This window comes from Gavia stellata, chromosome 11, assembly GCF_030936135.1.
Source record: "Gavia stellata isolate bGavSte3 chromosome 11, bGavSte3.hap2, whole genome shotgun sequence".
Taxonomy (NCBI): domain Eukaryota; kingdom Metazoa; phylum Chordata; class Aves; order Gaviiformes; family Gaviidae; genus Gavia; species Gavia stellata.
This window is the reverse complement of record NC_082604.1, coordinates 30,409,304-30,435,338: the sequence shown is the minus strand read 5'-3', so window position 1 is coordinate 30,435,338 and position 26,035 is coordinate 30,409,304. Positions and strand designations below refer to the sequence as shown.

The 26,035-nt window shown below is 52.8% G+C and overlaps 2 protein-coding genes across 2 annotated transcripts; both read right to left on the bottom strand.

The window, feature by feature from the left end:
- Positions 1–123: 123 nt before the first annotated feature.
- On the bottom strand, positions 124–9,951 carry SIAH2 (siah E3 ubiquitin protein ligase 2). The gene is made up of 2 exons (XM_059822726.1): positions 9,568–9,951; positions 124–1,205 (listed from the first exon to the last, which is right to left on the bottom strand). The coding sequence occupies exons 1-2, from the start codon at positions 9,949–9,951 to the stop codon at positions 648–650; spliced, it is 942 nt and encodes a 313-aa protein (XP_059678709.1). The 3' UTR covers positions 124–647.
- Positions 9,952–15,458: 5,507 nt separating this feature from the next.
- Positions 15,459–25,433, bottom strand: MINDY4B (MINDY family member 4B). Its single transcript, XM_059822884.1, has 13 exons — positions 25,327–25,433; positions 24,314–24,463; positions 23,575–23,644; positions 22,952–23,206; positions 22,575–22,694; positions 21,022–21,113; positions 20,089–20,254; positions 19,575–19,640; positions 18,960–19,030; positions 18,052–18,124; positions 17,479–17,631; positions 17,180–17,360; positions 15,459–15,601 (listed from the first exon to the last, which is right to left on the bottom strand). The coding sequence occupies exons 1-13, from the start codon at positions 25,431–25,433 to the stop codon at positions 15,459–15,461; spliced, it is 1,647 nt and encodes a 548-aa protein (XP_059678867.1).
- Positions 25,434–26,035: the final 602 nt, after the last annotated feature.

The following is a 26,035-nucleotide window of genomic DNA, read 5'->3' as shown; positions in this document are numbered from 1 at the left end:
ACTGATCCCCCTAAAACGGACAGGAGCCGGCAATTCCCACGCTCTGTGAAACCTGCCATGCTTTACCCCAGCCCCTCCTCCCCTTTTTTCTTTTAAAACCACAGCAAATGATCCGATGCCCATCCCTTTTTAATAAGGTAGCAGGAAAGGGAGTAGCAACACTGAAGTACCTATTGTTCCCCTTTGAGTCACAACTTCTCTTGTGAGAGGTTGCTTGGATGTCTTTCCTTTCCCACCTACTAAAAACTGTTACTAAAGTTCACTGGTGAGAGAGCAAGTCTGTTTCATGCTGAAAGGGCTTTTAGGTGTGCTCCAAACAGGAATGCAGTCCTTCAAGTCTCTTAAGCCACATGTCTAATGGAAGCACTCTTTAAATAAAATATAATTAAATTAAAAAAGGTGACTGTGAGTGTGGAATCTTCCTAAGGCACCCAAGAATTTAAAAAAACCTTTTCCCACTCATACTACTTACAGGACACTCTTGTTCCTCTTCTCTCCAAAGTTAAAAATGTTGGCTAGTTAGGAACCTTAGCATACACGATGACATAGTTGAATATCATTAAAAAAACCAGAACAAAAAGAAAACCCTTAGTGAATGTAAAGCACTAAGTCCAGACAGCCTAGGTTTTGCTAGCTACACAAATACGTCAGGGACAACACGTAGAAATAGTCACGTTAATGCCGAGGTTTCCGTTGTCAGCAAAAAGGTGTGCTATAGCTGTATCAAAAACTAGGCAGTCGCTGTTCAGAATGGCCGCAGACACCCCGTCGTGGATGGAGCGGGGCGTTGCCTCCCAGGTCAGCCGGCGGCGGTTGCCGTTCAGCTCCAGTCTGTACGCGAAGTTCTCTGCTTGCTTACGTGTGCCGATGAGCAGCACGATGGCAAAAAACTGCTGGTGACCTTCGTACTTCTCTTGTTTCTCCAGCACCAGCATGAAGTGGTGACCGAAGCACGACTGCATCATCACCCAGTCTACCGCCCCTGGAAGGTTAATGTCTGTGGCAAGAAAAACGATGTCTTCTCCCTGGAGGGTGGTAATGCTTTTGTGGGCATGCATGAGGTGGGACATCACGGCTTCCAAGGATCCCTGCCATTTACAGGAGGCACCAGGGCATGGGCAGGAGTAGGGACGATACTCACAGATGTCTTCGTGTTCTGGCTTTTCTGTGTGATGGAGCGTCAGAGAGCAGCCCGTTGTGGCGTACTGGAAAAAGACCAAATACAAGCCATCAGGAAACGCACCAGCACTAGTGCTCGCTGCTCCCACCTGTCAACTGGTAACACTGGTGACCAACCAGAACTCCTGTTCTCATTGCAAATTTTATATTAGATACTTCTATTTAGCCCTGGATTCAGAGCTGACCTCTACTTATGTTTCCACTTAAAAATGGATTCTTCTTGTCTTTTGTGGTTGTTTTTTTCTAATGCAAGCACTTAGATAAAATGGATTGTAAGGCTGACTTGTAGTTAGATTTGCTGTTGCAGTTAGATCTGATCGGTCCAGATCAGCTGAAGCGTTCCTGGTTTGGATTTTTCTTTTCTTTAAAAAGAACAGAAGATTCTAGTTTCAGCAAACAGCTAGTAAAGTGAAGTATTTTTAATAGATGTACCTTATTACCACCACAGAGCAAAAGCACTTCCATTAATTGGAAATGCAGATTCCCACAGGTTTGTTTTTTTTTTTTAACACTGGAACAGTTTCAACACTGCAATTGCGCGAAGTGGAAAGAGAGAGGACAGTTTTTCACTAAGCATAAAGCTTGCGCATGAATAAGTACCATCTAACTGCTCTTAATGTCACTCGGCAACTTAGAGGGTTAATTTGCTTTAAACAGCCAGGGACACTTTTCCATTTTCTACAGTCAGTTCAGTTGTCCACACTGACCATCTTGCTTTCACGCTACCTCCATGGAGGAAAAAAAAGTCTCTCCTGTTCTCCCCAAGAGCACAGCTCCCCCAGTCTGTAGGTATCTGTAGCAATACCAGCACCGCTGCTAACACTATCACGCAGGTTACAACATGCACGCATGGCTGCTTATGGACACTATGACACTTCCTTGAGGACAGGTATAACCCAGGTATAAATTATTGTTTTGGGGCTAATATGTGTGCAAGGAATTTCAGCTATAGGGTTAAATGGCCAAGATGCAAATCACCCATGCTGCAAAAATGGTGCTAGGAATACTGGGGCAGAAACGCGACCATGTGCTTCTGGAGGAGCTTGTTTTATAAGCCATAAAGAGTTAATGTCAGCCTTCACTTACTGTGTCTGCCCCTGCTGCTTAATCCTCTGCTAACGGCTTTATTGCAGGGCATCGCGGTGGAACAAGGCATCCTCCTGCCAAAGGCAGAAGCCCCATCACCGCAAACGCGCAGCCAGCCACGCCTGCTGCCCTGCTGCGTAGCGCAGCGACCCAGGTACGTGTACGCTTCCAGCCCCCCTGGCCTGCTGGTTTTTCCCACGTTCATACCCCCGTTAACACTTCAATCATGCGAGGTGTTGAAGAGCAGCTCCAAGTCTAACCACATTAACAAAATTAGTAAAAAATATACAAGCTGCTGGTTGGGTGAAACCAGACATCTACAGGAAAGTGACCAGTGGTGACTATAGAAGTGAGAGCATAAAAACAAGACAAGCAAATAGTGATGGCTTTGCCCTTCACTGTACCTGCTTTTGTGCGTTCCCGAACCCATCGCTGCAGGTTTCATTTGGTGAGGAGCCCTGCCGATGGTGGGAGGCAGTGAACAGCAAAAACTGAGTTGCTGCCTTCATGCTGCTTGGCAAATGGCATTGATCTTTATCATACCCCTCAAAAGCCTGCTTCATCTCTCCCTGTGTACAGGTTATACAATACCTCTGGGCTACTTGGCCTGTGCACCTTTTCTACTTCTACTGTGTCTGCCTTGAGATGGGGAGCCAGGGCTGCACGTGGTGTTAACAGTGCAGGCGTGACACTAATGCCTGGGCTGGCATGACTGTTTTCTGCTTTTTCGTTGCCCTTCTCATCATTTCTAGTATTCCATGCTGGAAAGTATTATGTACTTGTTTTCACAGTCATTTGTTTAGCACTGTATTCTCTTTGCTAAGAGGAAACTGTCAGCTCAGAGCTCATCACCGTATACATGGCTCAGCATGCTATGTTTTTGCCACGTATGTCATGCTGCATGTGCTGCTGTCAACTTCACTTTGACAGGATAGCTTTCTGAGTGTCCTAAATCATTCGGAAAACATCAGTTGAGCTTGAAAGTGCTCAGCAGAGGCAGGCCAGTATTATCAACCCTGTAAACGAAGGCAGGCAGGGACACAGGATTAAAGTAACTTGTCTGAAGCCACACGGGAAATCAGTGGCAGAGCTGGGAATAGACTGCCAAGTCCAAATCCCTCTGGCTTTAGCCAGCAGACTCTCCCTCTAGTATACAAGTAGCTTGAGATACAAATAATGCTTCTGGGAAGAGGAGACCTGCCTGCTCCTGTGTGTGTGTCAGCAACATTCAAGGACCCAACGAGGACTGAGACCCTCTTGCGCTTCTCTATCCTCTAGTGCTTTGTAAAACATCTGTCCCTGCTTTTAAGATCCCTCCAGCCTTCCAAAGCATTCATTCAAGCTCAGGTACAGATGCTCAGCCCAGTCTATCAGTGATCCTAGGGAGCTCCCCCAGGGACACACAGTGAGGTCCAGCCCAGAAAACGGGGAGCCTCTGTGCTTTCCAGAGCCTCACACCAGTGAGCAATCTGGCTCAGGCCACAGCCAGCTGCCCGGCAGAGTGCATTTATAAACTCTGCTCTGCCAGCAGCGCTGGGTCTGCTGTTACAGCTGGCCTGGGAAAGGACCAGAGAGCGTTGTGGCATTTCACATAGAGCGTGCAGGCTCTATGCACATGTGCAGGTAGGGTGATGTCGGCAGACCCCTATGTGTAAGGGACGTCTGTTCAGGTAAAAACAAAATAAACATGCATTTTTATCAGAAAAAAACCCCACTGCTTTCTTAGAGTCTACTACGTCTTGGAAATGATCTTATTTAGGTTTAGTATATTTGCTTAAAATCTTTAAAATGACAAATTTTTTTTTGAACTGATGGTGTAGCATCAGTGGTCTAAGGACATAGAGTGGTTCTGCCTGCCTGTCTAAAGAAAATTAAAGAAAGCAGTTAGTCTGGTATTATTTAAAACTTCTCAGTTTACATACAGTCTAACTATGCCTTCCACTTTTTAAATCTAAAGTGTTGGTTGTGAGGTGCAGAAAGACTTTAATATTTTTTCCTGCAAAGCGAAGTGTAAGAGTACAGTACAATGAATTTACTGGATTCACTTTTCTTCAAAAGGACCAGAAGCATCTGGAAACTCAGAAACACGGCAGTATCTCCAGTTAGAGATGGCTGTGTTAAAGGATCTTGGAAGACTCTTCATGCGAGATATCTGTCCTAGCTTCCAAGATGCAGAGCATCCCCACTCCTAGGGAAGCTGGTAAGAATGGGGTTTCAATCCCCTGAAAAAAATCAAGCCCCATGGACTTAGATTTTTTTTTTTTAATGTATGTAATAACTACAAAAGTAATTTCCTTATTATAAGTAAAACTTATTGTTAAGTTGAATTAATCACAGCACTGAGAATTCATTGGTGTACCTATGCAGAAGTTTTGGAGGCTTTTTTGTTCATTTGCTTTTTTCTTTTTCCCCGTTATACATTGCTAAATGCCCTCCATATAGCTGCCCAACTGGGCTGCTATCAGTGTGTAAACACACACTGAATTTGCTGTTGGATATTCTTTCCTTAGATCTGGCTAGTTTTTGCCCGTGTACGTTGGAGGTAAGTTCTACTGTAAACTGAAACGAAGCAGGAACTGCCTACAGTTTTACACAGGGCAGATGAGGAGTGCTGGTCCCATGTTGCTGCCATGGTCATGCCAAGATCACTCAAGCATGAACATCTTTGTTTGTCAAGTCCCGCCACAAAAGGCTAGCAAAACACGGCAGGGCACATATCTCGGCCAACAGGCATGGTTACTTGAGGACTGCAGTTCTGCGGATGGCTACAGAGGACACTCACAACTCCGCCTGCTTTCCCATAGACTTCGGATGAAGTGGTTAAATCGAGAAACGCCTCTCCCACCCTACGCTGCTCAGTTAGCCAGGTCGCAGTTCCAAGTTTAGCAGCTAACGATCACAGCGTATCTCACACGCTGCTGTGAAAATGGATTCGGGTGTCTCTTCATGCAACTTCAAATTCCTAAGATTTATTTTCTTTCACAGCCAGTATTGGACAAACCCCCCAAAGTTATGGAAGGACCTATATCCAAATTAGGTCAGCTTCATAACTAGATAGCACCTTTATATTATTTTCCACTAGCACTTATTTAAAAGATGAAGGAAAATAACTAATTCCTTTTGGCATTCATTAATTAAGAGTTTGAGTGTATTTATGATGTGCATTTTATCTTCTGCAGATTGCTTAGAGCACTAAAAGGCATTTTATATTTTCAGTAACTCTACTGTGACTTTAAGATTTAAATCTTTCTATAGATATTTTTCCAGAAGCCCTGTAAAGCACAGAGATGCAACAGCTGTAATTCTTTCTTAAAGCATTTTAGGAAGAACAACCCTCAAAGCAGCTATAGTGAAGGGCAACACCAAATCCCCATTTTCTGTTGGCTCTGTTGTGTCTCAGTCCTATTTATTTCAAGTACCATTCACAGCTACCTCCAGAAGTGCAGGGGCCTCCCGGCCAGACCACCATCTCCATTTGTCCCGTCACATTTTCGGGAGCTCTAAGTTTTTCCCTTCCCCTCCCTCTCCAAAAGCTTACGTCAGGTTCCCTTAACACGATGAAAAACACAGGTGAGTCAGAGCAGGGCCAGGCCCTGGCGCACGGCAGGCTGGTGCGTGCCGGCTGCCGAGCGGGGCAGTTCTTGCCGAAACCCCTGGTGCCGCTGCAGCACCCGGTGGGCACCCACCGCCGGGGGCACAGTGGATCACCTCCCCGCTGGCCACCTGCAACTACATAAGCGCCAAATGAGAATTACAGCCCTGATGGTTCGTTGCTGTTTCTGGGCCCAAGAAGTAAGAGTGAAAAACATTAACACGTGGCTAATTTCACTTTGCAGCTCTTGGGAACAGTGAAAGCAGCAGAGCAGGAATTGCTCACGGCAGAAAAAATCCACATAAAAGAGAAGGCGTGTAAGGGTAGAGGAGCAGAGACTTACTTATGCCTCTGCCTCCGCAAGGAGCTTCTGGGTGCCTGAGGAGCAAGGGGTGGAGAGCTCACGAGCGGATGCTGGTGTGCAGGGAGCATGCGTGCTCCCACACAGGTCATACCACGGCACAGTCTGGGACGCGGGGCTCCGTGAGCGCCCTGTTTTCGGGTCCGCAGGTCCGGGCTAGGCGACTCACAGGCACACGTGTGACCGCGGCAACATCCTGCTGGCAGTGCTGCCCGGCTCCCCTACATGTGGCTGGGGCCAGGAGCTGCTGCCACTCCCTGTGCTGCCCCAGCCGTCCCCTCTCACGCGCCATGGCCCAGGGTGCCTGCCTGCACTAGGATCTCACCGGGCAGCTGCGAGGTGCGGCACACCAGCCACTGCTGATTCAGTCCCTCTCCAGCTCTCCCAGCTCTCTACTGGCTTGCAGGCGCTGTACCAAGAAACCAAAGCAAGCCCTGAACCAGCACGAGCCCAGTCCATGGCCTCCTGCCTGCCGCAGCCTCTGACATGCCAACCAGCACAGACTCGCGCCTTGGGTTACTGCAGAGACCACCAAAACACCCCTGGGTTGAGGCAAAACACTCACAGCCCTGTAACCAAGATGCTGAGCTGCCCGATCCACAACGCTTGCTTCAGCCATTGCAAACCTCACCAGCATCCCTCCTCCTCCAAGACACTGCTTTGAAGAGCACAACATCAACCACAGGAGCAATACTGGGAGGAATTTTTGGAAATGCTCTTTTCTTAACTGGTTGACACGTGCTAGCCTTCTTACTATTATTTATCTTTAGAGAATGCCCAACTGGAGAAGTGTTTACAACTGAAACACCTGAACCAGAACTTGCCTGACAGACAGTGTGATTGCTGTTCAGTTCTTGGGGGAGTGTGGGATGGGGGGGTTGTTCTTAGACATACTTCTCTTTGTTGGTGCTTATTCCTCTACCCCTGGAGAGAGCAGACCTCAAGGGGTGAGCAAGCCAACCCCATCAATTAAGGGCTTAAGAAACCTTTCTGTTACCAACTGCGTAAAGTAACATCTGACAGGTAAAGTTAGGAACGTCTTATCTTCTCCTCTTTATGGGGAAGAGTCTGTAGGCTTTTTCTCCCTTCTCCCACGCTTCGTTTACCCGCAACGCATGGGGACGAGCTGGCGGCAGTCCCGCCTGGTGGTTCGGCTGCTGGACAGACTGGCACCTGCGGGCAGCAGAGCTGCACCCCGGTGCAATGAAGGGCTGCGAGGACTCCGGTCCAGGGAGCCGCTCCAGCCTGGATGCATCTGTTTCATTTAGGACAAGCAGGGAACAGCAGCTGTCATAGATGAGACTGACGAGACACTTTAGAAAATGAGAACTAGGCCAGCGTTTCAGTGAAAAACCCGCACTGGCTGTTTGTATTCCCTTGGGCTCAGCCTGGGTCACAGCTGGGCGTGTGGCTCGCTGCACTTGTTGCTGTGCTCAGCAGAGAGGACCTGTGTCCCACCACTGCGCTCCATCTGTTATTGCCACCATGAGGTTAACTCCCATTCAAGGGCGAGCAGTGAAACAGCCCCACCCTATCAATCAAAAGCTCCGCCAGACGCTGACAGCCGTCCCATCCTGTGACCCAGGCAGCCTCCCGAGGCAGATGGGGCTCTGGCCACCGACCATGCCATTCTGCAGGAGTCGACACAGACGATTCGCTCTGGAGGTGCCGTTAATTCCCTGCACATCCTTCACGGTGCTCCTGCGGGCTGGCCGGGGAAAGCTGCTGCTAGGGGCTGGCTTTTCCAGGCAGAAGTGGCGAGTGCCTGCTCGCAGCTCTCACCGGAAAGCTTGCCACGTGCTGCTGGAGCCCAGCAGCGCCCGCTCCGGCTCCATCGGTCCCACTGCCAGCCTGACCACAGCTCTCCACGGACAGCTCTGTATCTTAAAACTTTGTTCTCATATTCCCCATCAGTGAAGGCTCCAGCAGCTCCTGTATCTGTCCCTCCATCACTTCAGCCTGTGGTTTTAAAGTGCTTTTGGTTATTACGGAGGTATGAGCATCGAGGGGCTCCAGGGAGACATAAAAAGCACCCACTCAGCATTGCCTGCCTGTACGTATCTGCCATCCTGGCAAAGGTCTATTAGGAAGGATAGGCACTGTATAGCAGTTCACCTAGTTCTTTTAAATAGGAAACTCACTTTAAAAAAAATGAGACTTAAATGTTTAATCTGAATACTCGAAATAGTGCTGAGACACAACAGACTTGAAAAAAGAATAATTCAAATGTAATTACTGACCTGGCAGCTCACCAGCCCCTGCCCTTCCGAAGGAGGGCTGCAGAGAACTAACGAGAGAGACACGAACAGAATTTCTGCTACCTCTATAAAAGACTTAAGGCTGAGCATCAGCACAGGTTAAAATAACTGGGGGGGGGTGGGGGGGCAGAAGTCAAGCCTTTGTATGTACTGATTATGCCAAATACTAGGACAAAATTTAGAGCAGGATTTTCATTGAATTAGAAAGAATCATTAGAAGTTTTGCTTTTAAAAGCTGGTGGCACTCCCATCATCTTACTTTAGAAACCTGCAGAGCCGTGGAACAGGCTAATGGAGGCCAGCAAGTACCTGCTTTTCTGTTCTGCGTTTACAACGGGGAAGAACTAAAGGGAAGAAGGGGACATGGGCCAGCAGAAAACTAAGACTTTGCAGAGCTACAGTTTCGCTGTCTGCAGCGGCTCTGGATGAATCCCACGTGCTATTGTGGGAGGAGAGTCCGAGGGTATCTTCAGCGTGGGCATTACCGTAAATGCCAAGAAATCATCACCGTCTACAAACTGCCACTGGAGAAACCGTAGAAAGCTCCTCAAAGCCTTCTTGTAAGCCGCAATATTTTGGCGTCAAAGTAGCAATGAAGGCGAGGCACTAAACCCATCGGGAAATTCCGTATCAGTCCGCTCTCCCCTCCTCAGCCCGCTCAGCGTGCGAATCCGCGGCCAAACGTGACACAGCTGGTTCGCAGGGTTTTGAAAGCGAAAGACGAGTTAGTGTTTTTTTTTGGGGGGGGCTGAAAGAGAACCAGGCGCTTCTCTGCCGTTAAAAACAACGCGCTTCGAGGCCGTACCGAGAGCGAAACGCCCAAATGGGTAAGCTTTTCCGCTCTTGCTTCTCGCCGAGGGGACGCGGCGTGACTGCGAGGCGCCGACACCCGAACTTTTCCACCGGGAAAAAGAAGTTTCGCTCCCTTCTTTTGACCATCGCGCGGGTACCCCCCATCTTTTTCCGAGAGGAAAAGCATCTTTGGGGAAAGACTTAGGATGGGGGGATGGGGATGGGGGGGGGGGTCCGGGCGGCCCTACGGGCCGCCCGGACCCCCCCCCCCATCCCCATCCCCCTGGCAGCCCCCTTACCTTGCAGGGGAAGAGCACAGCCGAGGCCACCTTCTCCATGGCCAGGTTCCTGATGCTGGGGGTGAGGGAACCCCGGCAGGTGGGGCAGAGGCTCAGCTTCTGCCGGCATTGGTTGCAGACCAGGTGCCCGGCCTGGCACTGCAGGATGGGCGGCAGCACATAGTCGAAGCAGACGGGGCACTCGAAGAGCGAGGTCAGTTCGTGGTGCTGCTGCTGCTGCTGAGGAGGAGGAGGCGGGGGAGGCGGCGGCGGCGGCGGGGGAGGCGGCGGGGACGCCCCGCTGGGACCCGGGAGGACGGCGGCGGGCACGGCGGGGGACGGGGCGTGCTGCTGCTTGCCGCAGGGCTTGCTAGCGCCGGGGCCGGCGGAGGACGGGCGGCTCATCGCGCCGCGCCGCCGCCACCACCACCACCATCGGGCCGCCGGAGGGAGGGAGGGAGGGAGGGAGGAGGCGGCGCTGACGCAAGCGGCGGCTGCGCGCGGCCTCCGCCCCGCTCCCGGCATGCTCCGGGCGGGCGGGGCCTCGGCCGCGCGGGGGGCGGTCGCCCTGGGAGACGGAGCCGCCCGCGGGGCCGTTGCGCGCCGTCGCCGGTCACGCGCCCGCCGTCCCGTACCGCGGCCCTTCTGGCGAGGGGGAGCCGCCGCCGGCACCCGCCCCCCGCCCCGCGGGGCCTGCGCTCGGCCTCTTCCTCCGCGGGTGGGTCCGCCCGCGCGTGGCGGGCCGGCGGGACTGGGCCGGGGGAGCTGAGAGAGAGCGGGCGCGGGGGCTTGGCGGCGGAGGCGGGTGGGAGGCGTGAAAGGCGCTTCGGGCCGCGAGGGAGCGTCGCTCGAGCGAGGTGCCTGCTCAGGGCCGGGTCCGCGCCTGGAGCTGGCGGGGCGAGAAGTCGGGCCGCTTCCACTGCCCGGGCACAAGGAGTTTGGGGGGAAAATGCGCTCTTCGCTTTAAACATCTTCCTTTCAGTCAGGCCGGAGAAGTGCGGATGCTGAGGTCTCGGGACAGACGCCTCCCCACAGCCCTTTCCCATGGCGGTGGGACTGAGGAGGAAAGAAGAGCCGTCGCTTGTCGGTGCTGAGTCGCAGATGGAGACCCTCGCCTGTACGCGTGTCCGGCCCCCGCCGCGTCGTGGCTCCCCTCGCGCTGGGCGTAGGTGCAGTTCTCACCCATCTGTACAAAATCCTGCCCGCTGCGGCGTACCCAAGCAGGGTGACCAGAAACGAGCTCCGTCGTACAAGCTTATTTCCCCTGTCAGCCAAACGGGCAAGTTTTTCTCACGTACGTTATTTTCCCAAGAGTTCTCCTTGCAATTTGGCTCCGAGGCTTCTCGTCCTGGAAGAGCGATGCTTTCTTCTGAGATACCCTCGCTGAGCATCTAAAACACTTCACAAAAGTGTGTTATTATCAAAGTTCCTTTAGGATGTGCAGCCGTGTGACTCATTCTTGACTCCAGGCCTCACGACATTTTCAATTAAGGCACTATCCGTACCCGACTTTCCTTAAAAAGAAGGTGCTTTATCAGCTGGTCTTTTTTTTTCCTCATGTTCGTGAAGTTCCATTAAACCTTGCGAGATGGCACAGGCCAAGAAATGAGAAAAAAATGCTTTTGTATAGAGTCCTTCTGACAGGGGGTTTCACGGGTTGTTTTCCTTTGCTATTTTGACAAATCATTCAACAACGCACCGTGCATTCGGGTGTAATGAAAAGGCCTTGCACTTTTTAACGTACAAATTAACGAGACCGTAGGATGGACCTCACTGGGAAAGTTTTCACCAGGAAAGCACAAATGGGAACCAGCGCCTGAATTGCTGAATTTTTATAGGAACCGAGCACTGCGCTGAATGAAGCCTCTGACAGCCATCTCTCCACGAGCCCTAGAAGTTAGATGGCACTAAGGAAGGATTTGCGAGTTACACTGAGTAGTTTAAAAAAAAAACGGCTCTCAAAGAATGACAGTATTTTAGCATCTTGGAATAAGGCTACGGTTAAAATCTTCGCCAATGGCTTACCAAACCGGTTCTGATTAAAACTGAATTCACAACAGAAAGCCAAGCTCTTGATAACTCACTGCTGGGAAAAAAAATGCTTGATGGATTCAGACATGGTATAACTGCGATGTTTGTACCATATTCTCTAGAAATTATATGGCCATGCAATATATAGGCTAAAAAAGGCTACCGAGCTACTAAGATTTTGAGAAATTTCCCTCTATCTTTTTCATCTATAGGTTACATCAAAACAAAACAGAGAACTCAGGTTGTAAAAGCTGTTGAGAAACTTTGCCCTTGGCATATGAGCATGTCTTCTGAGATTAGAGAATCAAAGTTAACGGGCCCTGAGATTCTAGTCTCCATCCTGGAGTGCAGAGTCCTTTTCCCCCCTGATCCCATGGGTTGGTGTGAAAACAGGGCCAGATTAGTCCTGTGGTCTTGGAGAAGACCTTTTACTTGGTTTGCGGTTTATTATATATTCTGTGGTATAGGGAAGAGGAGAAATAAGAGCCTTTTCACAAATAGACTGGAAGGGTGTGGATGTTTATACAAACAAAATGTGTTTTTTCTGTGCTTTCAATAATACGGGGTAATTTTAAAATATGTTATTTAAGCTACCTGTATATATAATTATTTTTTTCAAATGTCAGAATGTGGCTGTCCCACTTTTTTTTAGCAGCCCCAAAGAATCCTCTTAAATAAATAATGTACAAAATAGTTTTTAGAAGGTTCGTGTCTGGTTTAAAGGTACTCCGAACAGAGTCCATTTCTTCTGCTTGGGATAAATGGGAGAGCATAAGTCAGACTCTGAGCTGGCCGAGGAAGTGCCAGAAAGGTACGAGGCTGCCCCTGGCCTCCCCGGTTATCGATCCTCCGCTAACAGCCACCGGTCTCTGGAGATAACTGAAGCCTGGCACCCTGCAATGCCGTAGGTTACCGTGTCTACGCCCCAGGAATAACTGTTTGCAGCAAAAAGATGATTTGTCAAACAGCGGTAAATAGAGAAATGAGCTCTGCTTGTCTCCTCCGCAGCTTCAGAGCCCATCACCCATCGGTGACCAGGTCCGTGCAGGAGAGGGACCTTGTGGGTGACAGATGTTTCAGCCATTTTCTGAAGCTACGCAGCTGGGAAGGGGAGGGCAGCGGGTAGGCGGCTGGGAGGGAAGCGGCAGCGCCCAGCTGAGACTTACGGATGCTGGCACATCCACGCGGGGAAGAGCTGGCACCTTCCCAACCTGCCAGGAAAGTTAACAGGGAGTTTGTCTCCGGAGGTAATGTGTGGCTTCAAAAGCCTTTTCATGCAGCTGATCCCATTTCTTGTGCGACTCCTTCGGAGGTAAAAGCCTGCAGCTTGTCCGCCAGCTGCCGGATGCTCTGGTACTTGTTTCCTCCTTGAGATCGACTCATGCAAGGTGCCAAAACGTGGCGTGAGTTCCATCTGTGTGTGTCTGGATTTGTTGTTCGCATTCCTTGCCAGCCCCTGATCCTCCCAAATATTCCTGTATTTCAGAGCATGACAGTACGCCCGAGTATCTGTGGGATGTGGGGGGGGGTTTGCAAGGTTTATTTGTCTTCTGCAAAGAAATTTCCAGACCAGAAGTGAAAATCTGTAGCTGCTGTCCCTGTCATGAGGACAGAGCTTTCTGAGGTGCGGGAGCTGTGGAGGTTTTTCAGACAAGTTTGACTAATAGCCAGATTGTGTCATTATTGCTTCTTATTTTTAAAGCATCCGTAAGCGTGATGTTACCTCGCAGAAATGAGCGAGGGCTTAGTTCTCATTGAGGGAAATTAGCAGCTTAAATTTAGCCTTGCACTGCAAGAAGGTTATAAAAAGACATGAAGACGTGGGGGCAGAAGGATGAAAGCCCGAGGGAGGCGTTGAGGGCGTGCGTTCCTGCGGTCTGGTGCAGCACAATTTCTCTCCCTTCTTCTGTCTGTAGCGATCAGACGGGCATTTGCTGCACCTGGTTTTGTGAGCCGGATGGGGAGCAGCGGGGTGTGGGCGAGCAGGGGCCGGGGGGACAGATGGGGCCTCTGGGGACAGCGGCACGGCCGAAGGAACGGGGGGCCCTGCTCCTGACGCCATGTTCCCCCGCCTGTGCCAGCGGCCGGTGTCACCGGTGTGGTCACAGCAGGGCGACGGGCTGGCGCAGACCCGGCAGCCCTGGGGTCCCTCTCCGCAGCGTGAGCAAGAGCCCATGCAGGCAGGGCCGGACGCGCTGACCGACCCACGGCTTGTCGGGAGCGAGAGGAAAGGCCAGCGCTGCCGCCTCACCGTGGAAAACAGCTCTGGAAGGCCGGTCTTCGCACCCTTCATCTCCGTAGTAACCTGTTTAGCTATTATACGGCATACATAGCCTCGCAATGTACTGCGCCGTGCCGGGTGACCGAGCTTCATTAGCGTTTAGGGCACAGTTTCACGAATTCATTATTAATTTGTTATTCGCGTAAGTGCGTGCTGGTACTCCCCAGTTAAAATAAGCGCTGTCTTGCAGCATCTCCTTGCAAGGCCCCTGCCTTAGCGTGGGCTCTCCTCCACCCTCTCGTCCCCGGCTCCGACACGCAGCCCCGGGTGCCGCTGGGTGGGCAGGATGGCCTCCCCGGTCTGGCAGGAGGTTTGGGGGGGCACAGGGTGCCCTCCTGCCTGCAGGCAGGCTGCCTGTCGCCGGCCGGCACCCTCTGCCTCTGGCTTGTGCTGGCAGCTCCGTGGCCGGCGCTGGGGGCTGCTGTCTCACCAATGCCCCCCAGGTTTTGGGGGCTCCCAGCCCCGCCCCAGGCCCTGCTGTGCGGTGCCCGTGCCTGGGCGGCGGTGTCGTGCCTGTCGCGGTGTCACCAGGACTGCAGGCGCGTGGGGACAGCAGCGCTTCAGCTGACCCCCAGCTCTGCAGCGGGGATGCCACGTGCTCAGGGGAGCTCTGAATCGAGCAGAAACTGAAGAAGGGGGGCAGTGACAAGGGCAGAGCCCACGTTAGCTCGCTGACCAGGGGGCTCCTCGCCCCGGCCGGCCTGAATCTCGGGCTGGTTGTGACCACTTTTTTTTTTTTTTTAACTCGAATCATTTAAACCAAACTTCTGGATCACGCGCAGAAAGGTTTATTGTTCTCAGTACAGTTGTCATTAGCAACACACATTTTGGTATGACTAATAGGTCTTTTTTGGGTGATGTCTATAAAAAAGGAAGTGGAAAGTGGTTAACGTGAGCGAGGAGCAATGTGCCCTGCCTGCGCTTGCCAAGCTGCCGCAGGGTGCCAGGACTTGGCCATGCTCAGAGTCAGTAAAATCACTGAATTCACAGCAAGGAGCACCTCAGGAGACTTTCTTTTGCCCTGGTCCCCATGTACGAGCTGTGCTTCCCCGCTGGTGCACGGGATGCGGGGCAGCTCCATGAGCCAGCCTGGCTGGGGTCCGCGCTCGGGCTGTCGCTGAAGCAGGAGAGGGACGTGGTTGCAGAAGTCGCAGCTGCAGAGGGCTGGGAGGAAACCTTACTCACTGCAAACACCTAAATGAGTTGCGCACACTGGATTAAATAAATTAGATGCACACAGTATTGTCAATGCTCAATATTAATTTCACTTCCACTGCACTCTCTTAAGAGACACCTCGATTTCTTTGTCATCTCTGCCTGGCATGGGAGGAAAGCAAATTGCCGCCCTCTTTCCTTCTTCTGCCAGCTGTCATGGGAAGCAGGAGAACCTACGTCCTGCCACCTGGAAAACGTGTGCAGTGAGGCAGTGTCACTAGCGACTGTTCCTCACCGCGCGGGCTTTCACAGTGGGTGTAACGCCTTGCTGAACAGGGCATCTGCTCAAGGCACCAAGGGCCGTTTTATTGGTGAAAGCATTTTTTCCTCCTCCAGATCGTGGTGTTTGGTGGAGTTGGCAGCGAGTGGGAGATGCCGGGACTCCTCAGAAGAAGGGGTCTGTCCCGTTCCAGCTGACGGTCGCGCCCGCCCACTTGGTCCTGATTGCCATCTCCACGGACGGACGCCTCTTCCCTGGACTGCTCGGGTCTTCACTCCGGTCCTCTTCCCAGTGGTGCGAATGGGTGTCTGAAAAGGAAACGCAGTTACAAAAAAAGGTCTAACCCCCCCCCCCCCAAAAAAATAGTTTTAGCAAAGGTTAAAAGCAGACCCGGCTGGATTGCTGCAGGTGTGCTGCCCCCCCTGCCCCGGGAGGGAGCTCGGGCCCCCGCCTCGGGAAGTTCAGGCACTATAAATACAGCCCTCGACGCCTTGCCGGCTACATCTGCATATTGTTTTTCTGAACAGATGCACACATCCTTATCTGCAGCCACGCTGCGTATCGTGGCTGTGAATCTCGGTTCACCCTTCTTCCCTGCACATTTAGCCTTTAGTGTGGTGTTTTCAATTTTCTTACTTTCCTTTAAACGCCGCAGTGAAAGGAGAGCGAGGAAAAGGGGCTGGGTGTTCAGAAAGTGGAGGCAAACGGTGCACAGTGGCACGGAGAAACAAGAAACCCGCATCCTGAGCATGCAGCCTGGTTCGCAGCCCGTTTGGGGCTGCAAGGGGCGGTTCACTCCTCCCGCTGTGGATTTAAAACTTGAGGGGAAGCAGGAGGGCCACAGTGGCACCTGGCTGCTGGGCAGGAAAATATAAACCTACGTCTCAGTTAGGTGCTGGAAACAGGCTGTTACCCATCCTGCATGCCGCATCGCTGCGTTAGAAGTAGGTTTATTCAAAATTTTGAATTAATCGTGAAAAGACTATGCTTCCAGTTGTTTTTAAGCTTTGCACCGACAGGAATGTTCTCTCCTGGGATTTGTCCCACGGGAGGGGTGGGTGTCTGTGAGTTTCCCTTCTCCTACTAGTTGTTGTAGGACACTTAGCCAGCAGGACATCCGTACTGGACTGATGGGGGCTTGACAGCAACGGAAGATGAAACACGGCTTTAAACTGTATGTCCGCATTGAGTATTTAACACAGAGGCGACAGTTGCACCTTGTATCCTGAAAAATGGTCACTCCTCCAATAAAACGTCTTTGGCCACATCTGGGAGTAGGGGAAAAAAAGGCGAAGTCCTGAGTGGCCCCCACGCCGGGAGGAGACCGCAGGCTCTGCGCCCCGGGAGGTGAGCCCGGTGGCCGTCCCCCCCGCCTGCTCCCTGGGTGGGATGGACTCTGTCTCGCTGGCAGCTCCCCCGGCGCCCACACGCCGGAGCCCCGCTCAGCACCCCGGCACTGGAGAACAGCACGGCCGGGGCTTCGCCCGGTGCTGAGCATCCTCCGTGCCCAGCAGCCGGCTGGGGGGGGTGTCAGCGAACTGGAGTTTACTCAGGGACTCAGGAGTTATTACTTCTATAGAAAATACTCCTATAGCTCTTCCCAGCAACGGGCCACCTGCTTGAGAGCGTCCCCCCTTCCAAAATGGTCACGGCCCTTTCAAAGCCAGGTTTATATTCGTGTCTTTTTACAGGGTTGTTTGGAGTAGGCTCCTCACGTTCCGTGAAAGGTTAATATATATACAGAGTATGTATGTTTATATTAAATACGGAGCATTGCCTTGCACCTGTAAGTAGACTCACCTAGCTGTAGCCATACGCGGTTCTCTGCACGGTCTGCCTGTGACCCCCGTCCCTCGCGCCCTGCCGCGGTAAGCTGGGGTGCATACCTATCGTTAGATGGGCTGTTTTTGTCTGCTCCTGCTGCCCATTGTAGAAGTACAGGTGGAAGAGTCTCTCCATCTTCCAGTCGGAGAGGAGCAGGCTGTCGGTGCCGAAGAGAACGCCGTGCCTCCCGGCGACGCTGCACAGCCAGACGGGCAGCTGCGGCGTCCTCAGCCCGCGGCACACCTGGGGAGAGGGGGGTGAAGCCTGGCGTTAAATGCCGTCTTTGTCCCCAGAGCCGCAGTGTCCGCTGTGCCGACGCCCGGTACAGGGCTCCTGCCCGCGGGGCTGGGCCAGCTCTCACCTGCCGCTCCGCCTGCGCCCTGCCCCAGCGCAGGTAGCCCACCGGGCACCGCCGCCGCCGCGCCTCGACGCCCCTGCCACCGGGCACCGGCTCCTGGCCGCCATCGAGCTCGTGCGGGCTCGCTCGGCCCGTGAGGAGGAGGCTGAGCACGGCCTGAGCAGAAACAGCCCGTGGTCACACCATGAGGCAGCAGAGCAAAAGCCCTTCGCAAAACGGCAGCTGGCGTCCCGCTCCCAGCTCTGCCGCGCCTGTCACGAGCAGAGGAATGCCAGACTACCTGTGGCTTTATTATTATTGTTGTTATTCTTATTCTTATTCTTATTCTTATTCTTATTCTTATTCTTATTCTTATTCTTATTCTTTTATTCTTATTCTTATTCTTATTCTTATCATCATCCTCCTCATCATCGTCATCATCCATTTTTTAAATGGACAGCAATGATTAAAACCTGCAAAATACTTTTCTATGGCCTTATGCTTTTTCTCTCTTTAGATTAACAAGCGAGAATTTTTTCCTAAATCAAATGTGGGAATAATAAAAAAAGAAAACTTGAGAAATGAGGCTAATCTTGCCTGTGTACAGGTGATGTTTCCAAAACTGAATTTTAACAGAGGAGTCGCTGTGCAGTCTAAATCTTCTTGGACCCTGTACGACCAAGCACAAAGCGTTAGGGCAGCGTCGGATGAGTGCCCGAGGTGATCGCGGTAGATCACTGATGAACGGGAAACCGGCAGAAGTTCCATAGGCTCCTTTAGTTCTCCTTGGGTCGGCACAGCAGCGCTGTCCTGACACAGCAGTTTTATGCTCCGCTGGAGCTCTTGCACTTCGGATCTGCTCCTATGAAACTCCAAATTTAGGGTCAGGTTCAAACCCTCCGCAGATGGAGCCGGGATTTCCCCCGGTGCAATTACTGCCGAAGGGCCTCAGTTACGCCCGGGCGTAGCCTGAACGCAATTACTTGGAGTAGTGGTGCAATTTTTTGCTGAATAGCTATCACAGTGTAACATTAGTATGAATCATGTTTTATGTTGGTATAAATATGCCTCTGTACCTTTCTAAAGCATCTCTACCCAAATCTAATTACATCGGGTTTAGAAAGACCCTATCAGTCACCTCTGCCGGCATAGCCACGCCGGCAGGATTCTTCGGTGTTTAAATAAACTTCCCGTGATTTTCCTGTTCAAGTTTAATCAGCTGCAACGGTGACTATTGCTGTCAGTGGGGTAACTCCTGGGTTTATGCAGCGCGTTATGTTTGCTGTGTGTGCAAAGGGTTTCTCTCCTCTGCGCTCCCCTCCCGCCGGCAGACACGCGGGGTGTCCGATGCCCCTATCCGTACAACACAGCCGGCGTCTGCGTCTGCCTCTGGGCAGTTGCTTCTCCACATGCGACTGAGAATGGACATTTAAGTAGAACAAGGAAAAGACCATTTCAGAAGATGTAACTAAACTAGAGGAAAATGTTTAAAAAATGAAATATACCTTTCAAGCGTCCTAGAGAAAAGTAAACTGTATAAAAATAGGATCACTCCATGACTTCCTTCGCCTTTGAACTGGAAAAAGAAGTAAGTAATCACAGGGGAGGAATTATGGCAGGTATATGACATTTAATTAAAACAATTCCTCTGCTTTAATACAACCTGAGGTGAGTATGTTGAGCCAAATGAATAAGGTGTTATTCTGGGAAGATTTTGTAACTAATTTTGCTGAATAGGATCAGGTGAAAAAAAAGAAAGAAGAAACTTCCAGTTATTGGCTGAACTGGTTTTTTACACCTTTTTCCCCAGATTTTTGCTAAAGTTGCAAGGAACCGTATTTCGTATTTGAGTAACGTACCAAATGCTGCTCCCGTTTACCCAGTGCTTGTGGACTGAGAGTGCTGACATTGGTGCATAAAGTCCCGGGGGTTTTAGCGGGAGCAGGATCACTTCCCGCAGGAAAGGCTAGAAATGATCCATCAACTAACTCTACATTAACAGTCTGAATGTGCTGCTGAAGGCGATACTACTGATCTCCATAAGGTCCACTTTTGGACGGGAAATAAGATGTAAGCAAGCAACAAAATAACTCAGAATGAAGCAAATGTCCCATACTTACACAGTTTATATGGTCAAAGATGAACTCCTGAGCTGCTGCTTTCTCAGAGAACTCAAACAGCTGGATCTGTCGGGCACGAGCATAGGGGAAGGTCTTGTAAAACAGACATTAACCATATCAAAAAGCCGAGCTTTTTAATCCGGTGTTTCCTTTAGACAAATGAAAGAATAATGCAAGAGTCTGCTCTGCCCCTCCCTAAACCGCAGAGTTCAGCTCTATGCAGAGAGTTAGAGGAACAGCTTTACGTTAACTGGTTTCTCCTTTTTGCGGGAGAAGAAAGCTCAGCCTTTAATGCCAGGGAACGGCAGCCTCTGGACTCACCTAAAGCCTCTACGAGGAGGCGGAAGGTCTTACAGGCTGCAGCTGGGGTGTGGGTCTGAAGTGTTCACTGTTTGAGGTGCACCCTAAGCTAGGGAGCAGGTTTATGAGATTTTACGTTTCTTGTCTTTAAAAGTTTCAGGCCACACGTGTCTTTAAAGAAAATCCTGTTGGCAGAAGGCGTTTTCGTACTCACTCTTTCCGTGAAGTTGTCGGCTTTGTAGTCTCCGCTTGGCCTGACGTGGACGGCTGCGGCGACGAGGCAGATGGCGGCTCTCCCACCTCCTCCCGCGGCCCACAGGGTGTCCGCCAGGGCCGCGGCCAGCGCCTCCCCCTGCTCCCGCCGGCTTGTCCTGCACAGCCTGCCGTGCGGGAGACAGGGGCGAGGGGCAGGGATGCCGGGGGGGTCCGTGTCCAGGGTCCGTCCTCGGGGATGCTGAGAGCCCCCCAACCCCGAGGCTGAACCCGACCGTGGAACGCGCCCCTTCCCAGCCGGGGCCGGATCGGGGCCCAGCGGTCCTGCCCCGCCTGAGTTATCCCGTGCCTGCGAGGACTGTGCAGCCACAACAAGCGGGAGTGCAAAGACCCGAGGGGATTTGTGGAGAAGGCAGCTGCACGCCGAGCCGTGCCCATCTTCCTTGAAATTTCCCCCATTCGCCGGGCGCCGTCGCTGCTGCTGGTGCAGACGTGCTTCCTGCGCGCTGGGAGCAACACGGTTGCCGTGGGGGCGTCCATCCCGGCTGGCGCTGCCGCGTCGTGTCCCGGCACCCAGGGCTGAGCCCTGCCTTCCCCGTCCCAACGCACCCGGGGCCGGCATCAGCCGGCAGCTTGGCGAGCAGCCGTGCAGCGCCGACACTGCCCACGCGCTGCCGCAGGCTGTGACCGCGGCACCCGGGAGCGGGACAAGGGAGCGAGCGCCACCGTTACAAACCCAAGTGTTTTGGTGGGAAAAAGCCTTGGCTGGGAGTCAGACAAGGCTTTTCTCCCGGGCGCAAATCCCCGCCTGCAGCTGCAAACCTGAGCTTGGGTCTAGTCCGGTTAAACCTGGGGGCTGGTGCTAGTCTGTCTTAGTCCAGATAACGCAAAGAAATAGTTTCCCTACGTCCCGTGGGAACACTCAGCTTCTTACCTTTCCAGGTGAGTGTATTCTGTGTTTCTTACGAAGAGCAGGTATTTGATGACGTGCGCTTGTACAGCCATCAGAATGGCTCTTGTTCCCCCCTAGAAACAGAAAGACAACACTCCCCAGTGCTAAGGAGCCGGGACCAGCACGTGCGATGTCGATCCCCTGGGACCGCAGCAGTCCCTGGCCAGTGTGAGCAGTCCCGCTGCCAGTGTCAGCAGGGTAATTTTTCTTTTCTCCCTGGGAATTCAGGAGCGCTGCCGACAACTCCTGAGATAAATGGAAAAGTAAGTGGAAAAAGATCTTAGGTGCCTAAAACCAAAAAGCCTTTAGGCGAGAAAAGGCTCCGGGGTGGCCCTGGCTGTGTGCTGGTGGGGAGGGGAGGTCCGGGGGGTCCCTCCCTTGCAGTGCTGCAGCTGCAGGGAAGGGCTCCGAGGTCCAGGTACCACGTATGCCTAAAGCTCCGAGGCTTATTTTTTCTCTCCTCCAGCCTCGCAGCAAGGGGACCGGGGGCTCAAGGCAGCGTGGGGCTTACGTGGGGCCGTGCACGAGGGTCACCATGCCCAGCTCCCCGCCGTGCTGGCCGCACACGTCAGGGCTGTCGTCCCCTCTGCCGTCACAGAGCCTCTGAACTCGGAGAGTTCCACCTGCGTTTGTACAAGGCGTTTTAGTCTCCTGGCAGGTTAAGGCTAGTTGCGGTTTTAAGTGTGTATCTTGGTCTTCTGTGTTTTTGGGGGCAGTATTACGATGGTAAATAAGGAAGAAGAAAACCTCCCTCTTTCAGTAAATGAAAGCGTAGGTAAATTCACCTATTTGATTTCCAGGCAGGGCAGTAAGAAGTGGGTAACTCTAATTCCCAAAAAAGAAACGGGCAAGTACCACTTATTTGTGCCCAGCTACAACAACCTGCTGCTTTTTTCTTGAGCCTTCACCTTGGAAGCATTTTATACCATGGTATTTAAAGTTCGCATCTGCAGCGTGCTGGATCAGGACAGTTCATCCCACTTCCAGACACGCTTCAGTGTCTCCACCGCGAGGGCAGCTGGAGCTTCGCTCCGGACCGCCGTGGAGCGTGGAAGCCCCCGCAACCTGCCCTGTGGAGAAAGCTCAGCCGGGCAGCTGTGCAGAGCGCAGGGTGCAGGCGTGCAGAGCGCGAGCTGCAAGCGTGGGGCGCGGGCATGCAGAGCGTGGGGTGCAGGCATGCAGAGCGTGGGGTGCAGGCATGGAGAGCAGGCGTGCAAAGTGCAGGGTGCAGGTGTGCAGAGCATGGGGTGCAAGCGTGGGGTGCAGGCGTGCAGAGCATGGGGTACATGCATGCAGACTGTGGGGTACAGGCGTGGGGTGCAGACGTGCAGAGCGTGGGGTACAGGCGTGGGGTGCAGGCGTGCAGAGTGCAGGGTGCAGGTGTGCAGAGCATGGGGTGCAAGCGTGGGGTGCAGGCGTGCAGAGCGCGGGGAGCAGGCATGTGCACTGCTGAGGCACCCAGCAATGGCTGCCAGCTCCCGTGAGTGGCTGAGACACTGGGGAGATGGTGCCAGTCGCTGCGCCGAAACATCTACCTTTTCTGCCTCCAAAGCATAGGCCAGGTCAGAGTACGGCTCGCGAAACCTGAAGTACGCTTTTGTCCATTCGCAGCTGAAGACGTGGAACACATTTCCAAATAACAGCTTCCGCAGCCCCTGCAGAGGAGGAGAAAGACGGGCTGGGTTCCGCTCCCTCCACATCCCAGCGTCGTGAAGGATTTTTAACGTCAAAGTGCCTCAGGATACAGGTGCAGCGTGTGTGTTCACAGCCAGCGCAGTGTAAATTGTCTGCTGAGAACCAGGCCCCATAATCTCAAAGCAAGGGTGGTGTTTGTGGTTAATTCAGTGCCTTACTTCACTCAGCATGCAACCACTCCTGTGAAGTATAGTTGCAATGTGTAAATAATTTACACCTTTCGGCCGAAGACCTGGGCAAGGCGCTCGCTCTCATCGGCGGCACCTCTGGGGAGAGAATCCAACGTCTGCGTTTGCCGGTGCAAACCCTCTATAAAGCCCTGGGCAGCAGCGGCCGGGGCGGCGCAGCGCTGGCGGAACGCAGAGGAGGGTTCATCCGTGGCCTCGCGCTCGGAGGGCAGCACGGCCATCGCTGAGCGCGTCCCGCGGCCAGGACCCGTCCAGGCGCGCGCAGCCGGCGGTTGGGTCGGCAGCTGGATTAAAAGAGAAAGTCTAAACCATCACGTGGCTTCCACCTAAAATAGAGACGCTTGCAATCTTTACCCGTGTCGGTGAGTTGCATTTACAGTAGCTTTTATCACGAGCACATTGCTGCGAGGGCAGGGGGGTGCCGGTCACCGGGGTGGCCGCGGGGGGGTGGCCCCGGCCGCCCCCCTCCCTCTCTCGCTGGGTGGTGCGAGGGACCTGCCCGGGCGCGGGTGGCTGGGGGGTGAGCCTGCCTCCGGGCCTCCCCCCGCACCACCCCACCTCTGTGGACGCTGCCTGGGCCCACCTGGAACATTTTTCCTAATTAATTTTAATTTTGGCGAATGACGTATTCGCCGAGCAAAGTAAACCAAACGGACCCCGTGGCGCTTCCCATTAAAAGCTGCTTGCCTCTGGTGTGGGTGACGGTGCAAGCGGGTCGGGAACTGGAGAAGACGGATTCCCGTGAAGCCGACAGTACGCGTGGTTATGCATCTAAACCTCTTAGGGACTGGACCTTTTTGGAGGTGTGCTCAGTAGCGCAGCCCTGGCCGGGCTTTCACCTCTGGAGTTAAGCCCTTGAGCTTCTCATTAAGTTTGTGCTGGAGTGACTGGGGACGGGGTTGGTGTGGGAGGTCACGGCAGTGGGGCCGGCACTGGGGACCATTCTGCCAGCGCCCGCAGAAACCCCCCAGCTTCTGGCGAAGGCTTTTCATACGGGCAGGGGCAACAGGCACCCATCACTGGTGGTCTCAAAACCAGGTATTTGGGTGAGGGCAGAAACATCTTACTGGTGTCCTGAACTTCTGCCTCCGGTTCTGAGGCTATTGGCTAGGAAAGCACCAACGAGCAGGGAAACATTACACTTTGTCATTTGACCTATTATCTAATGAGAACGATGGCATATCGGTTCTAAGCTGGTGTTGCAACCGTGTTCTTTAAAAGTCTCATGAATAAATCGTTACGATTATCTCCTCTGTTACAGATAACAGCAGGCTGCAGCCTTCAGCCCAGCAATGCGCCGAGCCTCCCGTAACGCCAGGTAAGGTTCCCGAGTCTCTTTCTTTCAACGAGATTAAATTATGGCTCATGCTTAATTCAGCAGGCCTGCTCACCATTGCCATTTCCAAGGAGATGGGCCGGCCGCCCGTGTCTGGAGGGACCAGGAGGGCTCCGGGGACGGCGGAGGGGGGGTGAGGCGGCTGCGGCGGCCCCGCAGGCTCTCCAGCTCCGGGTGGTCCATCGCCAGCGCTGCCTTGGCCTCGCTGCAGAGAGAGAGGGGGGCAGACGGTACATCATCCCACGGCTGCTGCCTCGCGCGCGCCCAACGTCCCCCCCAGTATTCCCAGCGGGGTGGGCGCAACGACCCGGCGATGGCCTTGCAGAGGGGCAGGGGAGGCAGGATACGTGCTGTCGGGGAGCTTTGCTGTGTTTGACTTCCAGCTCTTTTCAAACGTTACAAATACGTCCCTACAAGCTAACGACTCGAGTATGAAGTGTTTGTCAGAATTACAGCGGATAAACTTCAGTGCCTTCCAACCGACGGACACAGCAGGTTTTCCGAATACTTAAGAGATCTTAATGTGTTCTCTTTTTCTAATGGACCATGAAAACCGTTACTTTTAGACAGAAAGATAAGTTTGTGTTGGACTACTCTGACACTTTGATTTAGATCAGGAAGACATTCCTTTAAAATACCCGAAGAAAAAGTGTGGTTCTTAAAGGAGGAGTATAAGAAATAAATACCCATGGAGACTGTCTGGTGTGCTGCATATAGAGATGCAGAATTGCCTCAATATGATAACCTGGTTGAACAGTCACAACAACCACTAAAAATACAAAATGTTACCTTTTAGAGAAACGGTTACCTGATGAGTTGTATTGCTGATTTCCAAACTGAAATACAAATTAAAAAAAGAGGCATTGCTAACATGAAGAAGCAGGAGACCAGCCAGAAAAGAACTTCCAAAGAGAAGAGTGAAAGCTCTATATGTACTTGCATTACTGAGTACATGAAGACCTTTTTCCATGGTCACATAACTATTGCAATAAAACGTAACTTAAAAAATGATATTAAAAAAGCACCTGGAATTAAAAACGTGATAATGAAGCAGAGTAAAAATCTTACCCATGGAAACTAAAAATTTCTCTCCATTTCTTTAGATCTGAAATTTTGCTGGTGATCTCCTCTAGCCGTGTCCGTGGCACGGTGAGCTCAGTCTGCCGGTCACCCATCGGCAGCCGCCCGCGCTCCGGGCGATGCTGAGGGATGCGGGCGCCGGGACGGCTCCGGGAGCGGCTCCCCACAGACCCGCGCCTCTGCGAGGCACCCGAATCCCCTCTGCCTGTCACCCCCCGGGGCTGACCGTCAGCTCCCGCCGTCGCACCGTGATTAAACTTCCAGGAGAGCCCGTTGTAGCCTGTGCTTTTCTGTTTGCTGTACAAGCAGCGTTAATGTTTAATGCCAGGCACAGAGCGATGTAAACTGGCTGCAGCCACGTGTCTGCTCCGTAGGGGCTGGCTCCAGGCGTGGTGCGGTGCGGGAGCAGGGGGTATTTTCCAGCCGCGGGCTGCAGCTCCCTCTGCTCGGGCTGACAGCAAGCAGGACCGGCTCCGGGCTGCGAGGGCTGGGTGGGAAGTGCGTAGCTCAAGACAAAAAAAACGGACTTAGCAGATGTCTGTGAAGTTGAGCAAGTTCACTGGGGAGACGGGCTGGGAAAAGGCGAGATCCATGCAGCGATGTTCCCTTGGCTTCTGGCCCTCGCTGTAGCAAGGCTGGCATCCGGGGGCACGGGCCAGGCACTGCAGAGCTGAGCGGGGGAAACCCGCTGGTTTCG

Excerpts from the sequence above, each read along its gene's own strand:
- SIAH2 (XM_059822726.1), bottom strand. The coding sequence starts at position 9,951 with ATGAGCCGCCCGTCCTCCGCCGGCCCCGGCGCTAGCAAGCCCTGCGGC. Across the intron at positions 1,206-9,567 it reads CTGTGCTCTTCCCCTGCAAG|TACGCCACAACGGGCTGCTC; the intron begins GTAAGGGGGCTG and ends GTCTTTTTCCAG.
- MINDY4B (XM_059822884.1), bottom strand. The coding sequence starts at position 25,433 with ATGGGTGACCGGCAGACTGAGCTCACCGTGCCACGGACACGGCTAGAG. Across the intron at positions 20,255-21,021 it reads GAATACACTCACCTGGAAAG|GCTGTGCAGGACAAGCCGGC; the intron begins GTAAGAAGCTGA and ends CCCGCACGGCAG. Across the intron at positions 15,602-17,179 it reads AACAGCCCATCTAACGATAG|ACACCCATTCGCACCACTGG; the intron begins GTATGCACCCCA and ends TTTCCTTTTCAG.